Consider the following 27974-nt stretch of genomic DNA (forward strand, 5'->3'; position numbering starts at 1 on the left):
AATAAAGAAAATAAAGACAGGAGGATAAATAAATACCCCCTCTCTACATGCAAGTGCCTGTTCCTAATTTCTAATTAGTTCAGTGTGTGGCAGGACAGATCATGGATGTCACTGCAGATGAATCCATAGCTGCAGCTGTTTTGGCAGGACCACGACATGAAGTGCTCACTGAGAAAAAAAACAAACAAAAAAAAAAACAAGAAAAAACATTTATTTTCTTTCTGGTGCTTTCTTCTTTTTTGGTTTTAATGCTGCGGCTCCCTCAAGTTAATTTACACTATGCTTAAATTATGCAACAATATATATGAGTGGATTTGGAGCATATATCTCACTCGTTGTAGCCAAAAAAAAAAAAAGGACAAGAAAAGAGAAAGAAGGAAAACTGATTTCACACAACGAAAAATAAATAAATAAATAAAAAATAAATAAATAAATAATCTTGTCATCCTCTGATTGGCCACGTGCAGGCACGTAAGACCACACCAAGCTCGTCTTAGCAGAGAAGTGATCAGCGTTTGCCACAGGTAGGCTAGTGCTGCTCTCACATCCACTTGTTTCTCCATGTGGTTAAAATGCTGCTCAACTTTTCCTGAGCTCGCTGCCGCTTGAAGGCGCGGCGACGTTTACACGACAGCGGACCGCCTGGTGCGAGGATTCACCGTGGCGTGGGTCCGGCTCTGCAGCGCGCACACATTTCAGCACCCTGGACAGCGCACGGCGCCGCAGCGGCGACGCTTGGATTCAACCGGTGGATTTCAACCGGAACGGCAGTGTGTGAGGGGACGGTGCGACTGAATGCTTCGTAAAAACTCTTGTTTCCCGCATGTGGGGGAGGCTACTTGCTCTCTGGATAACTTGGACTAGTGTCTTGTCCCTTCTTTCTAATACAACGATTCCATCTTGTGGGTAGGCGTGCCGCCGGATGAGTGGCTGACCGTAGAAACCGCCCTGAGCAGCGTGGATTAGGTGACTGTCAGGCGGGCGGAGTGGTGTGGTGGTGCCTAAGAGACCCTTCATTTATAAGGATGCTGGTGGGAAATGCCTGGAGACAGAGATGACGAGATTTGTCAAAAGGCACTTGAACTCCTGTCAGATCTTTGTTCGAAAGGTGAAGTGCAAAACGAAAACTGCCTGGATTTTATCTACTATTTCCGAGACCTCGCCAGGCCACGCTACTCGGATTCAGGTGAGGCATCACGCTTGATTCAGGGGTCGCATTGGATTGAACTGTAAATGCGCATGTCACTTTTTTTCATTGAACATTCTGTGTCTGAAACTTAACGAGTGGTCTAAGCTGTTGGTTTGAGTGCATCATTTTTTTTTTTTTTTTTTTGAATAATCCATTCCGCACAATTTTCCCTCACATTCATTTGCTCACTAATTATCCCGTTTAATTAGACTGTGTGAATTTTCTTGCCACAGAAATGCACACACAGAGCAACAGACTCTTTTTTTTCCCTTTTTTTTTACTGAGAGCCACATTTAGTGTGTAACATTTTAAATTCTATATCCACGTTGTGCAAGATTCAAACTGTGTGGTATTAGTCTAATTCATTCTTGACACTCGTGTACACATGCCGGTAGTGATATCGTGTATTTGCGGAATGACACATCATATTAAATTGGATGCGTTCTCCCATGGATGAGATGCGCTTGTCCCTGCGCTCGCCGGTTGCGGAGACTACTGTGGCACACCTATTGTATCCTACTTCTTTGAAAGTTTACCTCATTAATATTCGTCTTACCAAAACCCTATGCAGGCTGCATGAAACATGTACTAAGTGCATGTACGCTGCTGAACTTTCTAAACATAACTGTATTGCAGAAAACGAATTAATGTGACCACGATTATCATCAACACCTCCACCTAGGATAACCACCTTCATCTGCATGGCATGAGTACATGACTGTAAGAGTGTCTGTGCACCGAGAACAGAGAAAAAGCGAGGGACATCATTTGAAGGAGTGAGAAAGAACAGTAACTGCAGTCCTCCACATACTTACTCAGTTCACTCTGCTTCCATTACTATTAATAACCACTATTCACCACATGAAAGCCATTCGTGAATTCCCACCCCTTTCCTTTCCAACCTTTCCCTTCTTATTTCCTCATCGTTTGCTCCTAGTCCCTAATCTCACAGCTCTCTGCTCTCTCTCTCATTCATCATATAGGCCGATCCTGCCTTGTCTTTTCCATTGCACTTTGTCAGTTTCAAAAGTGGAATTGCTACAGTACGGTAGTGAGATTAGCTATCAGGATGGCTTGCCTGTGAGGTTTAATTTCAGTTCCAGTTGGCATGTTGGCTATCACCCAGTATGATGGTTGCACCCATGACAGATTGACAAAGGACAAAGATAAAACTGAGAGGGGTGGAGGGGGTGGGGGGGGGGGGGGGGTGGGATTCAGTGTCTTTCTTAACAGTACAGCTCATGACTATTTATGTGTTTTTCATGGACATAAAACATAATGTTCCTTTGGCAACTTAGCCCAAACTGGTAAATGTTATTTATATGGAAATGTTTTTGTCAAATATGTCTGTCAGATGAAATATAGTCAGAGTCCTCAGTTAAGTCAGGTAATTCGAAAGCACAGAGTAAAGTTCCTCCTCTCTTCATGCGGTGGTCAAGATTGATTTGACCGTATAACCTTTATAGGAATAATTAGACATTTTGGGAAATATGGTTATTAGCTCTCTTAATGAGAGTTAGATGAGAAGATCAACACCACTCTCATATCTATCTGGTAATAAAAAAAAAGCCTCAGCTACAGTAGTTAGCCTAACTTAGCAGGGGGTAACAACTAGTCTTTCAATGTTAGAGGTGTGAAAATGACAAGTTGCAGTTTTACTGGGGGTTATGTGCTGGACTGTTTGTTGGTCAGACTTTCTGAAATCTCTGCATTTTGCCTGGAACGCTCATAATGATGTCACAACTCCAGGAAGTAACAGATCCCTGCCTAGATTAATACTACATTCATGTCATTTTGGAATCACTGTAATAACCAATTCCTGAGTTATAGATGGCATCTTGAGTTATCTGGTGAATGAGCTTCATAAGTGTTGGTCGTTGGATTTTGTTATTTTTGGACAGCGGCAAGCTAGCTGTTTCCCCCGGTTTCCAGTCATCAGGCTATGCTAGGGGAACTGGGTGCTCAGTGTGTGCACAACATTTAAAAGTGGTTTCTAAAGCAGGAACAAACTGGGTTAATGCAACAAGCATCCTATGAAGATGGAAAGTAATCAGGGCCATGAAGACCACCAGTCAGAGCCATTACATGTTTAATGTAGACCATTGCGTACTCTGTGTTGATATTAACTGTCTAAATTAAGCGTTTTCCTAATGATTGTATATGTGCAGTTTACACCTGTGGAGGTATGATTAAGGTGAATAATAACATCTCAGCAGGTAGAAGTTCCATATATTGCTTTTTCAGCATTTGCCTGCCTCCTACACTATTGCACCTTTGAAGGTCCTGCGCTCTAAATTTGGTCCAGTCTATTTGTTGTAATGCAGTCTCTGAATCCTTCCAGATGTCTATAAATTCCTCTCTGCCAGGCAGCACCTGGGCGGCCTGCCAGGCTGACTGTGGGCTCAGTGTCCTCAGATAGCAAGTCCCTCGATTTCTCCACATTATTCTCCCCAAATCACACATACTGTGGTATTCACAGAATCTCAGAGTGCAGAAAGGACAGTTTGTCTGAGTTACTGTGCATGGTCTTATGACAGCGCCTACACACACAGAGCCAGGCCAATATAAGGCAGTACTGCTGGATTTGGAGGATGGGTTACCTTACCTATAACATATAATGAAAAAATGCTGAATTGTTTTTGCAGATTTGCTGTGACTGAATGTGGTGTGACATACTGTACCGTCTCATTTACTTTCAACTAATATGCATGTGAATGGCCTCACAAATGTTTTAAAGTTTTACAGCATTTCTTAGTAGATGTTTCAGTTTTAAATGTTGGCTTTGCATCAGATGTGTCGTAGAACTTGCCAGGCATAATTCAATTCAAGATGGTTCCTGGTTGCATAAGATGTTTTGTGATTTGAGTTACTCTTTTAAAAACATGTGTTTTCTCTTGGAGAAAGATCCTGTGTCTGTCATATCAAGTAGATGAAGCGTCAGGTCTCAGGAGGAGAATAGTGTGCAGTTTTCAAATTCTAAATAAAAGCTACTTTTGGCACAGCCAAGTACAAATCATACAATTTTAGATCACATCAAACTCTTTTTCACATACTACCTGTTATTATGTACATCACATTGCTGTTTAACAAATTATAAAGTCAGCTAATCAGTGAAAAGATAAATGGCAAGTTTGTTAGCTCATGAAAAAAAATCCATAATTGTTATTATCTATGCACATTCTCTAGTCTGGTAATCATGATGGGGGTATCTACCTTTTATGGTGGTATTATGATTATTATTATGATTAATATCTCTTTTGAACTATATCAGAAGACTTTTCTTTTGAAATTGAGTTTTTTGGCTAATAAAGCAATATGATGTGCTAAGCAATAATAGGTTAGTTACTCATAAAAAACAATTCTTACTGTCTCTAATGACTGAAATGGCATAATTTTACTTATTATTGTGATTCAAATAATTACACTGATTATACACTAATTATTTTTCTTCTGAATTTTTAAAGCATCCATATACAGCTTCATCAACAGTGACTGCGCACTGATGGTAGCCACAAAATCCCTTTGCTTTATTACTATAGGTAACTAATGTCCTGTTGACAGCACAAACATTGGATAAGTCAGTATCACTGCCCTTGCACAGCTAAGAATTTACATGGTCAGGGGGAAACAGCAGACTGATGCTATTAAAAACACATTTTGCAGGAATATGGAATATGGAATCATACACCATAATAAGATAGTCAGTAGATCAACAATGCATAAACCATCACTGGACAGGTTTGCCTACAAATAATATAGGATAATCTTCACCTAAAATGTCTCTCCTCCCACCTTCAAACTATCTTCTCCAACAACAGTTGTTGCTGGGCAACAGTTCACTCTGGCACATGCATATTAACATTATAGTAAAACAATATTCAGTTGTCCCAGAAAAAATAAATAAATAAATGGATTTGTTAGCATTACTTGGCATCATAGGGAAAAAAAAGATCAACATGTAACACAAGTAATAACATTGTCATGAAAGGTAAATAATGTGATTACAGACCATTTAAAAATCACACAGTCATAATTCAGTAAAAGTCATCGAGGTAGTACTATCTTCATCCAGTTCTTACATGCCTGTATGCACACTGAACATGGAAAGATGATCATTCCTCCTGCCCATACTAATTGTGATGTGACTGCAACTCTGCTCTCCTCCTCCAGAAAAACCTGTATTACAAATTTCCGACAAAGCTAATGTGATGCTTCATGATCAGAGTTAGTGAGATCAAGTGTAGCCTTTGTAGGACAAAATTCCCTCTTTGTGTTGCTATCCCAGGAAACCCAAAGATGGAATTTTACTCTAAAAAATAGAGTAATTTAGGTTGAGCTGAACTTTAAAATGCATTTTTGCACAGAATGAGGACTGTGGCTCTCCCATCTTTTTCAGTGTGGTTAAAGGAAAGGAATCGTCTCACAGCCAGTTCAAAAAGAACCAGTGACTCTTTCAATGTACAGGCTAGCGATGCAATACGTGTACCTTTTGCTCCTGATGGCTACCAAATGGGATGGTCTGGCCATTTAAAGTACAAAACAATATATATGATGTTAGTTATTGTTCTACCACAATATGATCTACTAATTGCGAAACAACAGTTTGTTGTAGTTTTCCCTTCAGTGGACGTAACGGTACAGTTTAAGATTAGATTTAATTAAGATGCAGTGGTAAGACACCATATCGCTCATGTGCCCACTTTGTTATGACGAAGATAACAGTTAGTCATGTTGTGAACTGAATTCATTGCCTGTTATCTCATTGTCTGAGTGATTAATCATCACTTAATAATTAATCTTTTTTTCCCTCTTGAAAACTCAAGTATGCATAAGAGCACAGGGAGTGAGGGGGCACAGCATATAACAGGTGTGATAATTTATAATTACATAATTACACATAGTGAGAGATAGTCATGAAAACTAATCTAACATACAGTATATACTCCATCCTTATTATGATGTGACCTATATGCTAACTTAACCCCTACTCATGAGGTCTATCAGCAGATGTGAGTAGTTCATGAGAAGACTGTTCAGGACCAGCTCTGAACAGTTCATTAAACATTAAGCAATATCTTAATTTTCCATTATTTTATTGCACTAAACCAAAAGACATGTCTTTGATTTCACTCCATAAATCCTGTTCAGGTTCTGTTCTAGCTGTGCACCAATGCCAGATCAGTGTATATAAAGAAAATGTATGGCTTTAAATGCATAAACACGATTGATTCATGATTGAACACTGACATAGAAAGCTGTTCATTTAATTATTAGTAGGTTTAATATACTGTTTATTATATGAAAAGAACAAAATATACTTTACATTATTTCATCAGCTTGATGACTGTACTTATTTTTATGGCCATTCCTCATAAACATGATTTTAAACTGGTGACATGTTTAACAAGTCCACTACAGAAACTGACACATTTCTTCTTTCAGCTGTAAATATTGTTAAATAAAACAGATTTTCATATGGTCTCTCATAAGTCTGTGATTGGTGTTGACAGTACTTTTTACACAGCACAGCCCTTTATTCACAGCAGGTATAATAGGGAATTGCACCTCTCTGGGGTCTGACATAACATCACCACAAGTAACATCATCTTTGTAAAATATGAAAGCAAGTTTGTGGCAAAGGTGAAGCTTCTCACCTCAGTGTTTTACTTCACAGAGTATTGTGTGTTGACACTGTTGCAAAGGCAGGATAAAAGAAAATAGTCAGGTGAAAAGAAAAAAATCAAATAAAAAAAAATCTTTTGATTGGTGAAGAGTTCACAAAACTCGTGTTATTGTTCCATCGAGTCATAGAACGAATGGTTTTGGGGAAAGTCACCCACTTCTTCAGATGAATCAGAAAGCACTTGATGACTCTCTCAGTCCACACCTCTCCTTCCTTCCCATGGTGACTTGCACACCCTGTGCTGGTGTAAACAAACAAACTGCAGTAATATTCAGTGTCGTGCTTTGAAACCATGAACTCTTACCTGACATTCTAAGGCCCGTTGTGTGATACTCCTGTAAAACTTTTATACTCCCACAGCCACTGCTTCTGCTCTTGCCCACTAGTGCATTAATATAAATTTATGTTGTGTATGAGAGTTACCACAGCATTTTTACTGGAGAATGTCTAGTTGAACCACCACTTCAGAAGACTTTGTGGTAGTGTTTCATAACATGGTTAAATAATGACAGACACCTTCAGTTTGCTGGTGTGTGCTTTGCATCATGACTGCTTTAGCAGAGGAGATAAACCTGTAGAGCTAAAGTCAATACACCAAGAAGAAGACATTTTGCTTTTGACATAATTTCTCTTCTAAGTCTCACAACTTTTAAGATAAATTCAAAATGAATTAGCTTGCTAGCTAGAATTAGCTGATTAGCTAGCCATTTTTCACTTTGTGTTCATTTATTTAAACAATGATACAGTTGCAACCTTAGACTTATATATCTTATATTCCAAAATTGTTATAAACATTTAAATTTCTTGTGATTAAAATAACAGCTCGGCCCCCTGACCACACTACAATGTATGCATATGAACAGGAATGTAATACTTCTTTTGTTTTAACACACTATTACTGTGCAGTTATCTCCAAAGGAATGAAAATAACAGCATGGGACACACTCCACTTGGGGGACAGATATGGGGCTCCAGAGGATAATTAAATATATGTTGTTAATCCTAATTAATCTTGTTGGGATTCTTTGTAACAAGACAGAAATTGAGAAAATCTCACAGAAAGCAAACTCCACAGATATAATTAATCAAGTTTTTTTGTTTGGTAATGCAAAGGAGCATGATTTGTAACACCACAACCAAATGAAAAATCAGCTATCAGATCAGATATCACATACTCACAAATGTTATTGTAATTAAATAATTATTCATTGTTTTAATGGTTTTCAAACAACTTAATATATCAGAGTTGCTAATGATAATGGTAAATGGGGTAAAGGTATAGTTTTGCAATAAATCACTGTCAGATCCTTATTTCCTGTGTCTCTGTGTCTCATCCTCTTAGATATATCAGTGAGTCTGCTGTCACTGGTCGTGACTGCATGTGGCCTGGCCCTGTTTGGGGTCTCCCTTTTTGTCTCCTGGAAGCTCTGCTGGATACCATGGAGGGAGCGTGGGCTCTCCCCCACCACAAAAGAGGCTCATGGGCACCTCAATCCCACCATGAGCCCTTTGCCCTCACAGCCCGCACCCAGACAGCCAGTTTACACAGCTGTGGACCCCCCGATGCACAACCGCCGTGAGTCCTCACACTGTTCCATTGCCAGAGAGCCCACTCCTGTGGCATCTGTTGTGTCAGTGGAGGCTCCAGTAACTCCCGTTTCACCACCACCTGTGGTCATGGCCACACCTGAGGCAGCTATGAAGATCAGTCACACATCTCCAGACATCCCACTGGACGCCCAGAGTAAAAGTCGGGAAAATGGGGTTCACACTAACCCTCGTATGCAGAGACAGACCACTGAACCCCCACCATCCGGTCGTTCAATGTCTGAAATTGGGTCAGTATCAGATTTTTTAATTTCTTTGGCTCAGACAGAATTATTGAGAAACCTGTAATTCTTCTGCTTCCATCTAACGCTTATATTCATTTGTATTTGAAATAATGAGTATTCTACTGCATGGTTCTCAACGCTACATCAGACCAAAACATCAATGTTAGGTGATTCTGCAAGACCTTGTTTAATGTCAACACTTTTGAAATGGTTGCTACAATACGTCTGTATGGCAGCTATGGCATGTTTGTGGTTAGGGAAATGGTTGTGGTTGAGGTCTGTGACAGAATTTGAATTGTGGTCCAACCCACACACACTTTTACTTTCTGCCTGGCTACATACGGGGCACACTACTTCCTGCACTGGCACACAGTGTTTTTAGTGGATTGTGTGTGGTTTTCATGCATAACTGTCTAACGTGGACATAAATGTCTACCTGTCTTTTGTGATTCAACCTCTTGATGTTGTATGATGATGTTTTTTGTTGATTTCCCCTGTCCACAGACAAGGGTCCATTCGTAGACATATGAACCTGTCTAACCCAGACTTCAACGTTGCCCAGTTCCAGAGGCAGGATTCCCTCACTGGAATGGGGCTGGGCCTGGGCCGTCTCAAACCTGAGCTCTACAAACAGCGCTCCCTTGAGGGAGATGAAGGCAATCGCAGAGGAGGAGGCTGTGGATGCCTCCACTTCATCCTCAAATTTGACTGCGACCTGGAACAGCTAATAGTTAAGATCCACAAAGCAGAGGACCTCCCAGCTAAGGACTTCTCTGGTACCTCTGACCCTTATGTTAAAATCTACCTGCTGCCTGATCGTAAGACCAAGCACCAGACCAAGGTGCATCGCAAGACGCTGAACCCTGTGTTTGATGAGGTCTTCCTGTTTCCTGTGGCGTACTCTGAGCTTCCGACACGTAAGCTACACTTCAGTGTCTATGACTTCGACCGCTTTTCACGCCATGACATTATTGGCCAAGTAGTTGTGGACAACTTCCTGGATCTGGCAGATTTCCCCAGGGAGACAAAACTCTGCCGGGACATCCAGTATGTCTCCTCGGTGAGTCAGCACTCTGTTCAAAATGGTTGATGGGTTATATTGTATTTAATTTTGAATTTTTACCACACAAGGAAAGAGTAGATTTGCTCCAACTTTACTGACATATCTGGTCCACATTTCAGTCCGTATATAGTATGGAATAAAAATGTTTGCTTTTTAAATACACTGAGCTGTCAGCTCTGAACAAACAAGACAAAAATTCGTTGGAAGATAAGGTGAATAGGTCTCACTCTGAAAAAGAGGATTTCTCTTGATAACTCAACACCATGTCTCTCTCTGCTGTGAGATGGAGAGTCTTGTAGCACTGAATGAAGTATCTGATAAATACCAGGCAAAGTATCCCCCTGAAGTATTTTACAGACTAGTTGCTACAGACAGTACTTCTCAGGCATCTGTACTGATATCTAATATTTTTTGTACATGCGCTTTATTGTGTTCCTCAGTCTTTGTAGCACATATGCAGAGGTTTCTTTCACTTGAGATAGCTGTTTAACAAAATCCCTTCCTTTTGTGACAAATATTATTAATATACACATTACAGAAAGAGACATTCACTTCATTAGGAAACACATTTACTGTATCATTTACTACTTATCTAAATTCAGTGCCCTCTGCTGGGGCCACCCATAAAATCTAGGGTCAACAGGATTTAAAGCCCTTTGCTATGTTGCCTTACCAACAATGTGTGTGTGTGTGTGTGTGTGTGTGTGTGTGAGTATGTTGGGTTTGAGGATGAAGGTGGTACTTTAGTTCATCAATACCAGAATTACTGCGCTTTTCTAGTCCCTGTTGCTTGATGTCACTGTCCACTCAAGTCTAAACTCTTCAGAATGTTTCTGAACTGTTCCCTGTTAGTGACACAATAATACATCTGAAAGGTTTCTGACAAATCTATTGTGTCAAGGAAAATGTGTGCAAATATTTATGCGTTTATGCTTCCAGTGATTGTTTTATTGACATGCATCTCAGTGTGTGAGCATAACTAGCTGTAATGTACAATTGATTCCACTCTTAGTGGCATGCATAAGTGGCATTAATAAGACTCCACACTATTGATTTCTACCGACAATTCATTTCATTGCAGGGAGGTCAGTGAAGCAAGATCAATGAGGTAGAGTGGTTTAAAGGAAAACTATACTTTTTTTACACCATGGGTTAAATTTCCATAGCTCTGGTAACATGATAATATTAAAGTGAAAGTAATAACTTATGTTACACGGCACACTTACGTGGCAACACAGCTAAAAATAGGTCTGGCGGGGATTATCAATTATCAGAAATGTCAGCCATATGTTTTGTGAGTACATTGTTATCATGACCAACAGAACTGATGTCCTGAGCCATTAATATAGAGCCCAAGTTGACAACTCAAATCTTTGGCAATTTGGCAATCTTTGTCAATTGCTGAAATGTAATAGCAACTACCTGGCACACTCTACAGTATCGAGAGCAGCATGGGAGCTGAGCGCCTGTATGTGTGTTGTGTCTCTGTGTGTAAGTATGTTGTGTATCTAATAAGCAAAGCATCCTCTGCCTGTGTTCGTGTCCAGGCTTGTCTCCTGCAGCTCTGTTCTGTGCAGCATATGCAAATGACTTTCCTGCACAGCAGCCATTTCAGTTTAATGAGCTTTGCACCTTGGTAACCTGAATTTACTGTATGTGTCTCACTGATCCACCTGTCAATCCAGGCTAAATATAATTACCGTAGTAATGTGATGTGTGTAATTTAGCTGGGAGACAAAAAAAAGGAAACCTCTTAAAAACCTTGAAACTTGTGAACACGTTTTTTCTGCTTTGCTCTCTCACAGAAGAGAGCTGCAGCATTTAATTGTCATATTCATTTTCATTATTATTCATGCTTTCATTCAGAATAACTGCTCCATTGTGTTTCATATTTTTTGTAAAAATCTTGTTATACCTGCCAGATGGTAGTCTTGTTTCACAAGAGCAGAAATAGCCTATATATGAAAGGCATCTGCTGAACATGTCCTGATAATGGTAAAGTCACATAAAAGCCATGTGATCATCTGGAAGAAAGAAAGAAAGAAAGAAAGAAAGAAAGAAAGAAAGAAAGAAAGAAAGAAAGAAAGAAAGAAAGAAAAGCAGCCTATTATAAAGAACGAGGCAACCAAGTAGAAACACTCTACCTTATGGGATGTTGGGCAATGTCAGAAAGCTATAAGGAATGACAGTGTCAGTGTTGGTATATTTGTTTTTGAAGAGCATTCATCCCACCAATAAGTTGCATTATCATACAAGTTTATTGTCACAATTGTGGTTTCTTGTGGTTGCAAATGTATGCAGAGAGAAAGGTTACAGTAGTTTGCAATATTACTCTTATGATGTAAAAGCTTAGACATAGCAGGATTGTTTAGGTGCCATTGTGGTCATGCTCATTTCTACACAGTGATCACAGGGTGGCGGGTGGGATTGCAGCCAATTCCAGTTTAAATTGCGCAATTGGTGCTGGACACCCTGGACAGGTTGCCAGTCTATCACAGGGTTGACACATAGAAATAAACAACCATTCACTCTCACATTCAAACCTACAGGCAGTTTAGAGTTGCCAATTAACCCAACCCACACAGGCACGAGGAGGACACGCAGAGAGGCCCCATGTCGGCCGGCAGGTTCAAACCCAGAAAACTTCTTGCATGCACTGTGTGCCATCATGCAGTTGTGTTTTTCTTTGCCTGATTAAGATTGCTGTATTTGTCCACACAATCTACTGTCCATGGTAAAAGAAGAGTGACCAGTATTTTCTCCCTAAACTGACTTTGCCCTTTGTTCTATTGGAATGTGAGCATCTAATATTTTTGTTGCAGTTTTTTTAAAATTCATGAGACCTCAGTGTTGAGCTCAAATGTGTAACATGGGGCATGTCTATCCACTCTGTAGGCTACTGATAGCAGCAGATATCAACTTGGCAGGCAATGGTTTAATGCACAAAGTCTTACAGTATGCTCGAAACCATTAACAGCTTCCTACTCATGGTCTCTAAAAATACAGGTGGCCAGAAGCTTTCAGCTTCTCTCTTTCTTTCTCTCTCAGTCACGCACACATACACACTGCAGCTGCTATATTTGTGCAACCTGTGAATGGTGAAAGCAAAGGAAAGTTTCATGGAACATTTCAACAGTCTTTATAAGGTAGACCACACTTACTGCACCGAAATGTATGTGTAGTTTCATGGTCAACTAGGCCAAGCTCATCCCTTTAGACAGTACAAGTCACATATATGGCCATAATAACCCCACTTGGCATCCACAAAGTCAGCAGCTGTGTCCCACTTTCATGATACATAGAAATTCTAACTGGGTTTTGAGAACGAAAAGGTGACAAAAATAAGTAGAATGTTCAAAAATGTTTACATGTGAAGTTTATTCACTTGTGTGGTGTTGATTGACATCTTGCCTTACAATAAAGTACACATAGAAAATGGAAGGGATCGCTCCAAGAAACATAATAAATCTTATGACTCTTCTAAATCTTTATAAATTGTAGAGTTAAATCTTTGAATAAAAGGTTCAAAACATTTCCTTTAGTTAAGTTTGCAGTTTGATTGGTGCATACTGACGGTCATACTTCATTTCCAAACTCAACTCAGGTCAACTTAGCTTAGTTCAGGTCAGCTCATCTTTATCTATATGGGTCTTCTCTGAACGCAGCACAGTTGATTAAGCACAAGGAAAAGCTCAGCTCAAGTGCTCAGGGGTGAAGTGCACAAACTTAACACCAGCTTGACAGATTAATAGACACATAAATTGTCATGGATGGCCACTCAAATACAGTTTAACTGTCCTTTCATACACCAAAATCCAACAATAACACCTCCCCCACATAAGGAGGGTGATGCCCACACTCTCCTACTGGTCATGTCTGACAGAAAGTGATCCTGACCTGCACTGCGTGCAGTCAGTGCAGTGGCCAGTAGATTGGCTGAGCAAGTACGTGCATCTTCTGCCCTTAATTACTGATTTTTAATCAATGCTACCCAGTTATGACAGAATAATACTATGAGACAGGTGGTGATGGGGATCAGAGATTCACAGTATCTCGAGTGCTCCATGATCACACTGTTCAGTATTTTTTTTTCAGTTTCACACTACTCAGCTCATGCGCACACACACGCACGCACGCATACACACACACGCACACACACGCACACAGACTCTCACACACACGCACACACACGCACAGTACACACAGACTATTACACTTGCACAAATGCTTGTTCTCATACATTTACACACATGCCGCACACATATGGGTACCCTCATACACAAGCCAATCATCTTTGGATGCAAGTACAGACGTATGGCATTTTGTAAGCCCATTTGACACAATCACTGTACAGATTCATTTACTTAATTGATAGAAATGACAGGATTATCATTAGGACATGATTGCCAATGGGATTGACCATATGGGTTGTTTCATTGCCAGATTTGGTTTGTTTTTCTCAGCAGTAGAAGCAGATTGTAAATTGATGGAAGAAAGTATGTTATTTTTATGACTATGTAGAAAAGCGATATAATGTATTATTATTAAATCCGGTTTGTTTTGTTTTGTTTATCATTTTGATTTATATTCTGGTTTTTAATGTGCTGGGACATATGCTGGTATAGTATGTGTCACATGTGAAATATGGGATACAGCCAATTATCTGAGACTTGCAGTGCAGTGTAACATTCGACCTGCAGGTAATAAATGTCATTTGTTGCCTATGAGGGATTCTGGAGCACATAAAACTCACCGCTAATCTCTCTCTTCCCACCTGTATCTCGAGTGGGCACAACGACAATGGATCATGAAGCATGTAAAGCCCTCAGGTTCCTTCTGGGATGTGGAATGCATTTTCTGGACTGGATGTCAGTGAATCCATCATGCAAATTAAAATGCTTCATACCATAGCCTTGACTCTGATTGTAACAAAAGACCCATGTCAGGATAGGAGGAAGATCTTCAACTCTTTTTCTTTTCTTCCCTCTCTCTCAATATCTCACAATCTCTCTCTCTTTCCTTTGATGTCTCCCACACTCACACACACACTTTTACAGATAGAGATCACAACTGCCATATCACAGAAGAGGACATTAAGGCTTAGTAATGCTGACACATGGTAGAAAAGTCTGATTTGCTTTTAAAAATAAGAAAGAAAGAAGTGTGTGTAAGTGAAAGATGGCCATATTTTACATTTTGTCCAGATCTATTTCCAGAATAAAATTATAATTCAACATCTTCAGACTCTGCTAAGCCAAATGTGGTCTCAGACATTTGGACCCCACTGTATATGTTATATGTATATGCAGGATATGAGGCTCATTTCAATCTACTTTAATCTACCAATATATTGGAGAAAATCAATTCCATTATCTCAACCACAGTTAATGGAGCAGCTCTGTGAAATCAATGCAACACAGCAAATTATTAGTTCTCAAGGTTTATGTTCCTGCACTGATTAGACTCAGAGTTTCTATTTACAAATTATTACAGTGAAAGTTAACGGCAGATGATGCCTGATTCAAATTTCTAACACAATCATCCTGACATACCGGAGGATCAGCAAGAGATTCTACTGTAGGAGCTGTTGTCTTCACCAGACACGTCTGTGTGCTTTCCTGATTCTCACTTCTTTAGTTGAGTTATTTTAAGAGCAAGTGATAAGTGAGCTTCTGCCTCTCTGCAAGTGAACAGAAGTCTCCATGTTGGCTGAAATGTGGGAGGCTTTTATTAGAGCCATGTGACAGAGGACAGTCTTGACTTCTGAACAGAAGTACTAAAAAAGTACTTTTATTATTGTTTAAAGAGTGGCTGTGAAGTTGCCTTTATAAAAGCAATAGATACTTGCATGGCAAAAACTATAAGTTATCATCAAGCTAAAGCTTATGAAAGAGTAAATGTGTTTTGTGTTGTCTTTCAGGATAACGTGGACCTCGGGGATCTGATGTTTTCACTATGTTACTTGCCTACTGCAGGGAGACTGACTATTACCATGATAAAGGCTCGCAATCTCAAAGCCATGGATATCACTGGTGCATCTGGTAATTAAAAACTGATACTGTTTAAAACAGGGTCTCACTGGTAATCTGAATGAAAATGAATGTCCTCCCTTTCTGTTTCCCACATAGATCCATATGTTAAAGTTTCACTAATGTGTGATGGTCGCAGACTGAAGAAGAGGAAGACATCGACGAAGAGGAACACTTTGAATCCAGTCTATAATGAGGCCATTGTCTTTGATGTCCCTCCAGAAAACATAGAGCAGATCAGCCTTTTGATTGCAGTGATGGACTATGACCGGTATTCATTCATTTAAGTCTCAGAATATTTTGTGCCTCTTGCAAGAATAATTTTTAATTCATACTTGCAGCAGGAAAAAGTGCATTGGAATGATTTTGTAAACTTCGACTGAAACGGCTTCTGCCACACAAATGGTTTAACAGCTTCAGTTTATTACTTCTTTTGTACATATAATGCCTTATTATTCTTGGAATGCAGGGTTGGTGGCGATCACATTTGATTCTCTGTCCCCCTCTTGTGCCTACAGTGTAGGCCATAATGAAGTTATCGGTGTGTGTCGAGTGGGCAACGATGCAGACAGCCTTGGTCGAGACCACTGGAGCGAAATGCTTACATATCCCCGAAAACCTGTTGCCCACTGGCATCCTCTGGTTGAGGTGAGTTGACGTTAATAACAGTGGTAAAGTGGTTTCCTCCAAAAAGTCCACAGAGGGTGATGCTGTTTCTTCTCCTCTGTTACGACCCATGGGAGCATCTCCTGAAATCATGCCACCATGGCGGCAAGTGTCTCGGACCTTAGTTGTCATAGTTACAATAATCAGCTTGTGGCTTTGCTTATCAAACAGTCACAGTTAGGTTAGGTATAGGCACAAAAACAACTTAGTTAAATTCAGGGAAATATTGTGGTTAGGATTAAAATGAATACTTCCATAAGGTTAGAGGTTAAAATAATAAACATGCAGTTGGGGCTGTAGAATGGTTGTGGATAACAAAAATAACATTGACTGGAAATGAACAGTAGTCTCTTGGATGAAAGTCCTGCATCTTGTCAACCTGTTCATCCACCCCAATGCTGACTACGTCGCTCTTTACACTACGTCACCTAACCTCCTTCTTTGCTCACCTCATAATTACAAAGGCCGCTAGAGGTCACCTAAAAATAAAACGTAACAGTGGGTTGTAATAAGCTGTTTGCACAGATGATCTATGGGCATGTTTTTCACAGGACAGTCTTGATGCACATTACCTAGTGTAATTTTTTTAGACGTTTCAAACTGGCTTTTTTTAGTCTTGGTAATTTATTGGCATGACAGAGCTCTCTACAGGACAGGCCCTTTGTATTTGAGTGTGCAAGTTCACTCATTTTCATTCTTTATCTCCTTTCTTTTTTTAGATAGTGCAGTGACAAACTAGGGAGGGAGACAAAGTCGACAATGCTCTGATGTGATGCAGCCACAGGCATGCTAGGGTACATGTGGCTCCAGATGAAAACCAACTCAGCTCTCTGTGAACAGTTTGTGGTTTTAATCTGATAAATAAAATAAATGCAATTAGCCAAATATCTATCCTTTGAAAAACTTGAGATTTGTTGGGAAATACAGAAAATAGACAGTGGATGAGACACTAGAGCTAGACAAACTATAGAACTGACAGCTGAGAAGAGGAAGTCACGCTGAGAAGTTGAGGGATGGCATCTCTGACCTGTGCACTCAGCCTGGAAAAATGGCTTTATTGTGTGTTTGTATGCACACCAAAGATTTGCGCCTGCAAAATACAAAGAGACAGTGGGTGTCAGCGAAGACTTGAAACTGAGCTTGTTATATTTCTTTTGGAGCTATTAGGGGTATGTAGTGCTTTGAAATCTTCATTTGAGCCTCAAGAAACCTCCTCTATTATTTACTTCCTCCCTAGTCATTTCAGGCAAAGATTTTCTGTCTTCACAAGCCTGTCATCCTCAAGCTACTTCCCAAACAGCAAAGTACTGTAGTCCTAAAATGCTGATAGGTTTCAAATGCAGAGCTGTTTACATGCTGGTTTGCCAAGTAAGCCACTTTAACTACAAAAAGCTTTTATCCTTTTGCTTGCAGTTGGCAAATAAAACAGTCAAGGTGCTGCGGTCTATTCCAACAAAACTGTGAGAATACATAAATAAACTGACCTCATGAAACTCAAAAATGAAATGGGCAACGTTCACTGTTTGTTTTACTGTCCAATTCATAACTCTGTAGGTGGTTAAGACATTTGTTTGGAGGTTCCAAGATGAAAAGCTGTGATTAAAAAAATGGCTGTGTTTTTATTTGATATGACTGTACATCTGTTAATGTGACTGTGTGAGAGAGGATTTTTTTGTGCATGCATGGTAAAACTCTGTTCTTACATTGCGTTTGCTTTGTTCATTTGTGCAGTACCAGGGGACCACAGGAAGTAGCCAGGGAGGTTCCTGTAATTCTCTGAAGACGCCTCCCTCTCCGTAGCCTTGAGCAAGAATTCACATAAGAGCACCAATCAACCTGAAGCCTCGGCTGAACCTTTGCAGTGTGGTGCTGCTGAATGCTGTACGCACATCCTGAAAGAGGAATGCACACATCCATAAACTACTATGGAAAAGATAGACAAACTGTCTTGAGCTCTGTTGACTTGGATCAGTTGCATGTTGAATGATCGCAAAGATGGATGTTTTCTTTTCTATAATGACCCATAAGAAAAACAACAGGCATATGCAGACATTTTAAGTCTGTGCTATTTCTGGGTTTATACAGTAGTTACTGTTTTTTACATAGTCTTGTTACTTTGTTTTAATGAAGTGAGTCTGTATTTGCACAATGTACTTACAACCAGTTGAACTGCCATACTGTTTTTTAATTTGGTGGTGAATTGGTGCATGAGGCCATGGTTTGATGGGATATCTTCTCCTCGTTTGTTTGTTTCTACTTCTATTTCGGGAATACAATGTGTTGTTCTGTCAGTTGATGTGCAGTGACAGTTAATTTCTAGACAAAGTAACTGTAAGTGAAAGACGTTAAATGTAATAATAAATATTATTCCGTAAAAAAAGAAAAGAAAAAAAAAAACACCACTGTTGATCTTTGCCTGTTCCATTTTTGTGTGCATCATGATTTAATTGTGCAATCACTTTTGTCTTCATTTTTTGGTAGTTAATTATTTGTTTGTTTATTTGTTTTAATTCATTTCAGGAAATATGAAAAACCCTTTCTGAGAGAGAACATCTGTGAAACAATAAAATATGGAAACTAAATTAGAAAACTGTGAAATTAGAAGAAAGTTATCATTTATTTTGTAGCATGTCAATTCTACTACTGTTTACTATTAGCTTATCAGAGGCACAGTCCATAAAAACGTAGCCAAGAGGATTTCTCAATCTGAAGAACTGCTGTTTGTGTAAGCAGATTATGAATGGCTGTAGGCACAGCTCTGAAATGAACCTTTGCCAAATTAGAAACTACAATAATGCAGTTTAGGAAAAGGAAAACTAAACTTGGAAGGCTACACATAATACATAATAAATGGAAATACATTACAATTACAAAAACAAATACAAAATACAAATACAAATACAATTTAGTTTTAGACTATGGTCTAAGTTGGAAGCAGTCCAATGTGTTGCTCATATTTTGGCAAGTTGTTGGTAAGTGGTAAACTGAGTTGACCCTATAACCATGGACGAGTACAGAATGTGTTATGGCTCTTTTTTGCACGTAAACAGGAAGTGACTGTAAGTTTGATTTATGTTTTTGCATCAAGCAATTTCTCTGACTCACCAGATGAGTAAGAAGTTTCTCAACTGGCACTTCATTACCATGATTTATTTATTTTTTTCCTTTTTTTCTTCTATTTGGAACAGTTCACTTCTCCCCATGCTCCTTTCTCATTTAATTTGCTTAAATGGCTTACAGCCAGCACTTGTCTCGACTGCTGTTACATTTAGGCTTCTGCTGTTGCCTTGGCCTTGTGTGCTGGTGAGAGGCTAGCCCTGGCAGTGAGTTACAATAAAAATTTCTAATTGCAATAAAATATCTTTCATTTATTATTAGATGCACACACTATATCCTTCAGGGTACATATAGTTTATGTGTATAGTTTAATGTATGTGTTAGTAGTAGTAAGCACAATCCTCAAAGCAGCTGTATTTTCAAAACAGCCAGTAGCAAAAGTCATAAAAATACTGAAAGCCATTTGCCATTTGTATCACCTTTCCATCAAAACATTACAGCCATATAAAGAAATATGTTCTATGCTTTCATATTTTGGTAGACATTGTGAATGTAGGGTAAAATCAATTCTTGTAAGAGCAAGAGATTCCCTTTTGTATCACATTTGTATTGTTTAACTACCATAGACTTTAAGATCCATTAAAAAGGACACCAGTAAAACAATAAAAGAACAGTAAAATATTATAGGATGTATGGAGAATGCCCAAGAATGGGCAATGATGTTTTACATCTTCACTTGACGATGTAAAACATTTGAAATATGTGTAGGAGAAGTTATAGAAAATTTAAGCAAAGGAAATTTAATCCTGTTCTGTAAGAGGTTAAAAATTCACGATGGAGCCAGACTACTGACTTACATAACGAGTGAAGTCTGATAGGAAACCAGTCTGGAAGCCAGAAATTTGGGTGTTTGTTCTCTTCTCTTCTCACTGTTAGAAGCTGACCTGCTCAGTTTTGCCAGAGTAGAAAGTGACAGTGGTGTAAACACTGAGAAAGGAAGGCATGGGTGGACCTTTCCCAAGTCTGGAGCAGAATAAAGCTATTTATTTAATACAAAATCTGCCCACATTCTTAGTGTATGGTTTCATGTTTGGGGACATATACACATTTATTCTAAGTTAAGATAAGAACAAAATCAGCCTTGCTTTCTTTTAACTGCAGAAAATTATGTAATTTCTAGCACTTCATGTCATTTAAAATACATCCCTTGGCAGGATAAAAAGTGCAGAAGCTGATAAACAGCTGAATCTGATAATGCCTTGTACTTAATTGATATTCCACTCATGTGCAAGCCAATTTTATCATATGCTTTATAATTTTTAATCCACTATATCTATGCATGAACAGAATGTGCCATAGGATGTTTCTTCCATATAGTTAAGAAGAATTGCTCTGAATCACTTAAAAGAAACTATAATTGGTTAAATGGCTTGCTACACTTTGCCTATCAAGGAAACATTGAAGTACTTGAAGCTTTTCTGTATCAAGTATCTGGGGGGGGGCTCAGGACAAACGTCGTTTTCTTTAGCTAATAAGTTAATTGTTTGTGTGCACTGTACCTTCTGTGTATATGGTGCCTTATATATTGGTATTTTAGTATCCTTAACCTCCAACCACTCCCATCATATAAAATCTGCAACAACAACAACTCGGTTGTATGCCTCTGCCACTCAGACGAGTTTCAGATTACATCCTTGTTTATCCAGAGTCGGATGAATATTAACAATTTGAGTGAAATTTTGTCATAATTGCTGTGTGAAGTCTTGAGTAATGGCTAAAAAGTGTTTTATGAGGTGACATGGACCTTGACCTTTGACATTTGATCACCAAAATCAAATCACTTCATCCTTAAGTGGACATTTGTGCCAAATTTGAAGAAGTTCCTTCTAGGTGCTACTGAGATATCGTGTCCACAAGAATGGGATGGACGGACCACCCGACAATATGCCTCTGGCTCTGGCTGTTGCCGGTGCAGAGGCATAAAAACTGTGTTCCTTTTCCCTAAAACACCATGGTTGAACAAACAATGTAATGCAGGTCATACAGAGGCAAGTCAAACAAAACGCTGTTTCATTTTGAGTTTAAATATTAGCCTGACCAATGAACTGTTCCACCTGACACTGATAGATGAATTGTCTCACCCTGGATTCCATTAGAGCTGCTTCCTACGGATGGTTTGGTGTTGTGGGGCCATTAATGAATAATGCAGGTCTCCTTAGTGTAAGTGTCAGGGGTATCGTAGTGCCTTCAACAGGAAGCCTTCATTTGCTGCCATCTAGTTAATAACCATGACCTTACCATGGCATTACTCTGCCCCTAATTATAACTCACACTGTGTGTATATCATGATGAAATAGCATCTACAAGAGAGAAAAAGAGAGGATGGGTGTGGGTTGTCATTGCAGAGACAGAGGTGTGTGGGTTGCTTGTTAAGGTCTTGTTAGTGGGTGCTGTATATGACACATTTCTGGTAGGCTGTACTACTGTGATCCTGCCAGACTGAAGGTAAAAAGGAAGAGGGGAGCACACTTTTCACAAATCATCTTAGATCTTGGTGATATAATTATCTGTCTGACATTTACTCTACATAGGCAAGGAGTATGATAATTGAAAAGTCAATGTGACTTCTTAAGTGCAACAACTATTAGCAATTGTCTATTCTGAATTAAATTTGTGTGGTTAGTCACAGTCTGATTCTCACTTTTTAAAATCTACTTTTTTCACAGAGGAGCCTCTCATGCTGCACTGGAATGATACTGATACATAACTCTATGTCTGTGAAGCCACCTCAAAGGGCTTAACGGCTTAGCCACTAATCTCTGCATGTTTGTGTACCAAATATCCACAAGTATGTGATCAACAAATTAGGATAAACCTAATCACCTCTACGGGCAGCCACAATGCCACTTCCCATCCATCAAAAGAGGAAGAGAAAAAAGAGGAAAAAGAGGAAGAGAAAAAAATAGAATGGGAAGAATATGACATTGAGGACAGGGATTATTTACAAGAAGAGCATTATATTGAGGGCTAATATGCTCTGTACTTGTAAGCACAGAAAAAAAGGGGGATAGGACGTTAATATCTCTATAATTTTAAAGAACCAAAATTACTTGATCTCCATATGGGAAATGGCTATTATGATTTTATCTACTAGGTCATGGAAAAAAAGCTATGAGTTTTCGTAAACTATACAAATCTACAAATCTTTAGAGAATTACAGAATTTACAGCAAGCAGAAAAAAAATGAAGCTATTCATGACAGCACTTTTAATCACAGACAGCCATCAAATGGAAATGAAACTTTTTTAGGATGTTGAGATGTGTACAAACATTTTTATATAAAATATTATCTAGGCTACAAGAATAACATGTAACCGCCTGTAGAGCTCATAGCTGGCTGGGTTGATAAATGCTAGTGGCACACATACAGCACGCTGGCGAGTCTGCTTCACATGACTGAATGTTTACACTCCTCACCCCCTTTCTATAGCCACTTTCTTCTTCTTCCGTTCCCCCTATAGATGCAGTCCACAGTATTGTTCCACTCACTAGCTTTACTCAAAGGCCGTACCCGTCATTACCACTTTGACCGGACATCCATTATTACAAACTGGGTCTATCGTCGACACCGTGCATCTATAGGTGGCATGTGTAGTAAGAATGACCCTAGTAAATGCACGATCCATTGGCGAGAAATCACTCATACTGCATGAACTTTTTTGTAAAATATAGACTTCATGCTTTTAACTGAAACATGGCAAACAAACACTCTTTTATCAGTACACCTCGGGAGACAGGCCATGGCGGTGGTCTTGCTGTAGTTTTTAAAAAACTAGTTTACAGGCTGGATGATGAGCTCAGATCCCTGCTACTACTCCTTGCCAGAAAATTACAGGCCTATTTCCTATTTCTTCTTGAAACTTACAGCGAAGACCATTAAAAAAGAAACTTGTCCAAATACTGGAACTGCACAGGGTGTTTGATAATGTTCAGTCCGGATTCTGTAAAATGTACTCAAGCAAAACAGCTAGCCTAAGAGTCTGAAATGACATTTTAATGGCTGCAGATGCAGGTGATTGCACAGTTTTCACAGGATCTTAGCGCAGCCTTTGACACTGTCAACCATATTTGAATTCACAGGTTGAGGCATCTAGTGGGCATTTCTGGAACTATACTGGAGTGGTTCCCCTCCAACCTCACTGATAGGTCTTTCTCAGTCTCTCTAGGAGAATTTTCATCAGATACTGCTCACCTGACATGTTGTGTCCCTCAGAGCAACATCTCCTTCCATTTGTATGATGATGATATTACTGTATATTTCATTCAAACCTTATGAGCTCCACAAACTCTCCATACTGACCAACTGTTTAAATGCCATTAAAACTTGATGTCGAACAACTTCCTTCAGTTAAATGCAGCTAAAAGTCCTCATTATTGTTCATGATAACATCCAATCAGCAATCAAGCTGTACCTTGGTCACCTGTCCTCCTCCTCTCAACCCAGTCACCCCCCACCACGAGTCGAGCTCTTAGGTCCTCCACTCTAGGTCTAAGCATACTACGAATTCACTAAAAGACCCGGGGTGATCGTGCCTTCTTGTCAACAGCTCCTAAGCTCTAGAAGTTTGAGATCCTTGGACTCTCTGGACTCTTTTAAAGAGTAACTGTAAAACAAGTGTGTAGATCTGGAGATGTAATCAGGGTATTTTGTTCAGGGTCTGGATTCAGGACCTTGAGCAGACTAGGTAGGAGACTACTACTTGTATTCCTTTTTACCCTTATTTGTGAAAAAGACCCCATGCTATTGCAGCAGATTCTTTACCCTCACCTGAATATAGAAATCTACCAGGTGAGACCAAAGGTCTAAAATTTTGAGGTGCAGCTTCTCATCCAAGTGACTGTATATCAGGCTCTTATAGCAAACAACATAAATATTTCTGAGCTGCAGCTGCCTCTGTGCTTTGTGTCTACTGCTAATGTGGAGACTGAACCCACACTATTAATGCAACTGTGCAGTAGCTGCACCTGTTAATCCTTTGTATTGTAGACCACGATAACAGGGAGAATGCATGAATAAAACAGTGTCTTAAGTAAAATAAATATATTATAGAATTTAATTGCCTCCCTTTATTCAATTATGTGGAATGTTTCAGCTATCAGCCTTTTTCAAAGCCTGTGAAATAGATATGCCGTTTTGCACATACATAAGAAATCAAAATGAGATTGAGAGAGCAGAGGTTCAAGGTCACCTATTCAATGACGTGATTAACTATTAACTGCAAATAACATCTGTAATAGAGGTGGCATCATATCACAATTTCAGCTGTGTGCTAGGGTGGCCTCTTCTACTTGCTCACTTACATTTTGATGAGGTTTTGAGTGTCTTCTTATCCACACTTCCAGTGTTTAGCATTTAAATTCTTTGTTGTGGTATGCTGATCTAATTATCCCAGCCTAATTACTTCTGTGAAATGGAGACTGTGGACACATACAATATTTATGCTAGTGGATTTGGTTGACAACATGACAACACTGTAAAAATCCATATCTTATATGTAACATATGCTGTCTGTATGCAGCTAGCTAAAGATTTGTTTTTTAAGCCTGAGACCACAAACATCTAGAAATTAATAAACTGCAGAAACATACTTTGCATTGGTTGTGAATGTTATGAAAAAGAAGGGTACACTGTTACAGATGTGTGTCCCCTAAGACTGCACATCTCATTATCCTGCATGCATGTATTATAATGGCCTTATAGAGGGTACACATGTGCTCTATAAGGCCAGTTGTGGTTGAGCTAATACTAAGTACACATACCTGCTCTGCAAACCGTAATTGTAAGTCTGTCTTGCCATACTGGTTGTGAACCAATCAGGCCATCCTTGATTATTGGAAAAATATGGGAAGGTACAGTTTGACAAATCAGAGATTAGTCATTATTAGTTGGATCCACTTGATTTAAACATGAACTCTGACATAGACCTACTACACACACTAAGAGAAGTGATGTCACAACAGATTATTATCTACATCCATTAATCTCTGTAAAGTCTGCTATAAACCACTGTAACTGAACAGTCTCATTGAATGAGAGGAAATGATTAAATTACTCACTGGGTCTTCATTTTGTTCTCTGTCACATGTACTTTTATGTTGAGAATCTATAAAAGTAGACTGAACCTCACATTAAAATTATATATACTGTTTTCTGTATCATTGTATTTATTCTACTTTCTGATGCCAATCCCTCAACTTGATAACAACTGCATTATCTAATTCACTTAGACATACAAAGAAGACAGGAGGGAACAGAAAGGGACAAAGAACAAAAAGCTAGAAAGAGAAAGGAGTTTGGGGTGACTACAAGAGAAAGTCTTGATGTCTGCCTTATCCATTTTCTAGTGTCTTGCAGTGATGTTGGTGAGTGTGACAGATATAAACAAGTAACCAGTGTAACCTTTCCTACTATGTATTTCCCCTCACCCTCGGTGCAATAATTGCTCTCTTCAGCTGGGACAGAATCTGCTCAGAGCAATCCTTAAACTCACCAAGCCTTCATAGCTCATCTTCAGGGCGATTGATTCTCCTCTCTGAAGAAACTGCATTAGTCTCAACATACTGGTGAGACCAAGGTCAGTGTCTCTCATTTGGTCAGTGTCGGGTCCACAATACACAGCACACATACAGTACATTTTTCCATTGTTACACCTGACTTAAAGTTGGCTAAGTAATTAGAATTAATATCATCCTTTGTTTTGGCCATATAAATCTTGATGCCAGCGTCACAACACAATAACTGCCTGTACAGTTTGACTAATGGTCTTCATAGGTGGGGAATGAAATAAGTTACTGTGGTAATTCATGCATGGAGCCTGAAATAAAGTCCCAGCTCTTTTGATAACAGAAACAAACATTCAGAACTCATATTATTCACATTTCAAAAAACTAATAAACACACCTGACCAAACTGGCTCAGGTATCTATCTCTCACTGTCTCTCTGTCTGGCATGCACTCGCACACACTGGCAAACAATAAACAAACAATAGAGAATGAAGTGGGATGAAGAAAACCTACAGCACAAATGAGTTAACCCTACAATATGCAGCGTCATCAGGGTGTTTGGATAAAATAATCTATATTCGAAACTGTGGCAATTCCATACTTTCTATTATATATATATCTATATCTTATACACATATTGCAGATACAGTTAAAGACATACAGTAACTGAAGAAATGAAAGATAATGAGACGAAGAGATGAAAAAAGCAAATAAAAAAATTTTTTTTTTCTTATGGCAGGATCAGACTTATTTCAAAGCTCGCCAAGTCACGCTTTTATCCTCCATCAATAGAATACAAAGCTTTTAATTATTTGGCAAGGTTGTGAAGCTTCTTTAAAACTAATTCATTTTGAAGTTTTTATATCTAGAACAGGCTCACACAGAACATTTGTCTAATTATTCAGATGGTAGGGTGCTAATATGTTTCCTGTGTATGCGATTTTAAAAACCTATTTTTCTAGTTTTTATTCTCTCTTTATTATTGTCCTCTCTTTGGATTTGGTTGAAGGTACTAACAAGGATTTGTTCAGCTTTACAAACTATAAGGCAGGGCTCTGACCTTCTTGCATCTACCATCTGTACATGCTCTGGGAATTCAAAAACAAAGTTTCACTGCAGTGTGAATAAAAAATAAAACAGCAGTTTCATGTACTTTCACCTGGTGCTTCGTCAAAAGAGATTGATATGGTAGGTGGAGAGATCAATAGACAATAAATATCTACAAAATGCTACATGTACATACTACGTTTGAAAGATATAATGTTACAGTATATCATTTATAGCAGGTGTTCTCTATCTTATTCTGGCACATTGCCAACAAAGATCTCACATTAGGATAAAACTTACATTCAATATCCTGAGAAAGAGGAAAATTAATGTTTTTTGCAGGATTTCAGCAGAAGTCCCCATTTGAAATATGCAGATGTTAAACTAGCTAACATTTATATACATGCTGGAAACCTACAATACAATTCCCAAACCATATTTCTAATAGTTCCAGGAGCAAAGTTATGTTTTTTCTTTTGTTTTGTTTTTTTTTTTAGTAGTGATCTTACTTAAACTCTGTATGCAGATATGTCTTTTTTTTTTTCTTGACGACTGATGCACCCTGTTGGCCATAGAACAGAGTGCAGTTTGCAAAGTAAAACAAAATATGAAAGGTAAGGTAATAAATCCAGTTAAACCAAGAAACTTCTGTAAATCATAGGCTACTCTTAGTGGTAATTGTGCAGTTACCCACAAATAGAATGGATGAACAGATACAAGAGCTAATAATTGATTTAGGTGTTAACAAAAATTAAATAAAACAAATTAATAAGCTGTAGTTTTCTTTCATTTTGATTCAATATAGTCATGTATAAAATTTTCCTTATTTTATTTGACATTTTG

General features: G+C 38.8%; 1 protein-coding gene across 1 annotated transcript; it reads left to right on the forward strand.

The window, feature by feature from the left end:
- Positions 1 to 456: 456 nt before the first annotated feature.
- Positions 457 to 19059, forward strand: syt9a (synaptotagmin IXa). Its single transcript, XM_071488242.1, has 7 exons — positions 457 to 1186; positions 8215 to 8710; positions 9209 to 9764; positions 15688 to 15808; positions 15896 to 16067; positions 16315 to 16444; positions 18194 to 19059. Exons 1-7 carry the CDS (start codon positions 1039 to 1041, stop codon positions 18260 to 18262), a joined length of 1692 nt encoding a protein of 563 aa, XP_071344343.1. The 5' UTR covers positions 457 to 1038; the 3' UTR covers positions 18263 to 19059.
- Positions 19060 to 27974: the final 8915 nt, after the last annotated feature.

This window comes from Trachinotus anak, unplaced genomic scaffold (genome assembly GCF_046630095.1).
Source record: "Trachinotus anak isolate AG129_WGS33_773 ecotype Australia unplaced genomic scaffold, CSIRO_AGI_Tana_v1 ptg000011l, whole genome shotgun sequence".
Taxonomy (NCBI): domain Eukaryota; kingdom Metazoa; phylum Chordata; class Actinopteri; order Carangiformes; family Carangidae; genus Trachinotus; species Trachinotus anak.

Excerpts from the sequence above, each read along its gene's own strand:
- syt9a (XM_071488242.1), top strand. The coding sequence starts at position 1,039 with ATGCCTGGAGACAGAGATGACGAGATTTGTCAAAAGGCACTTGAACTC. Across the intron at positions 16,068-16,314 it reads GCAGTGATGGACTATGACCG|TGTAGGCCATAATGAAGTTA; the intron begins GTATTCATTCAT and ends TTGTGCCTACAG. Across the intron at positions 16,445-18,193 it reads ACTGGCATCCTCTGGTTGAG|TACCAGGGGACCACAGGAAG; the intron begins GTGAGTTGACGT and ends TCATTTGTGCAG.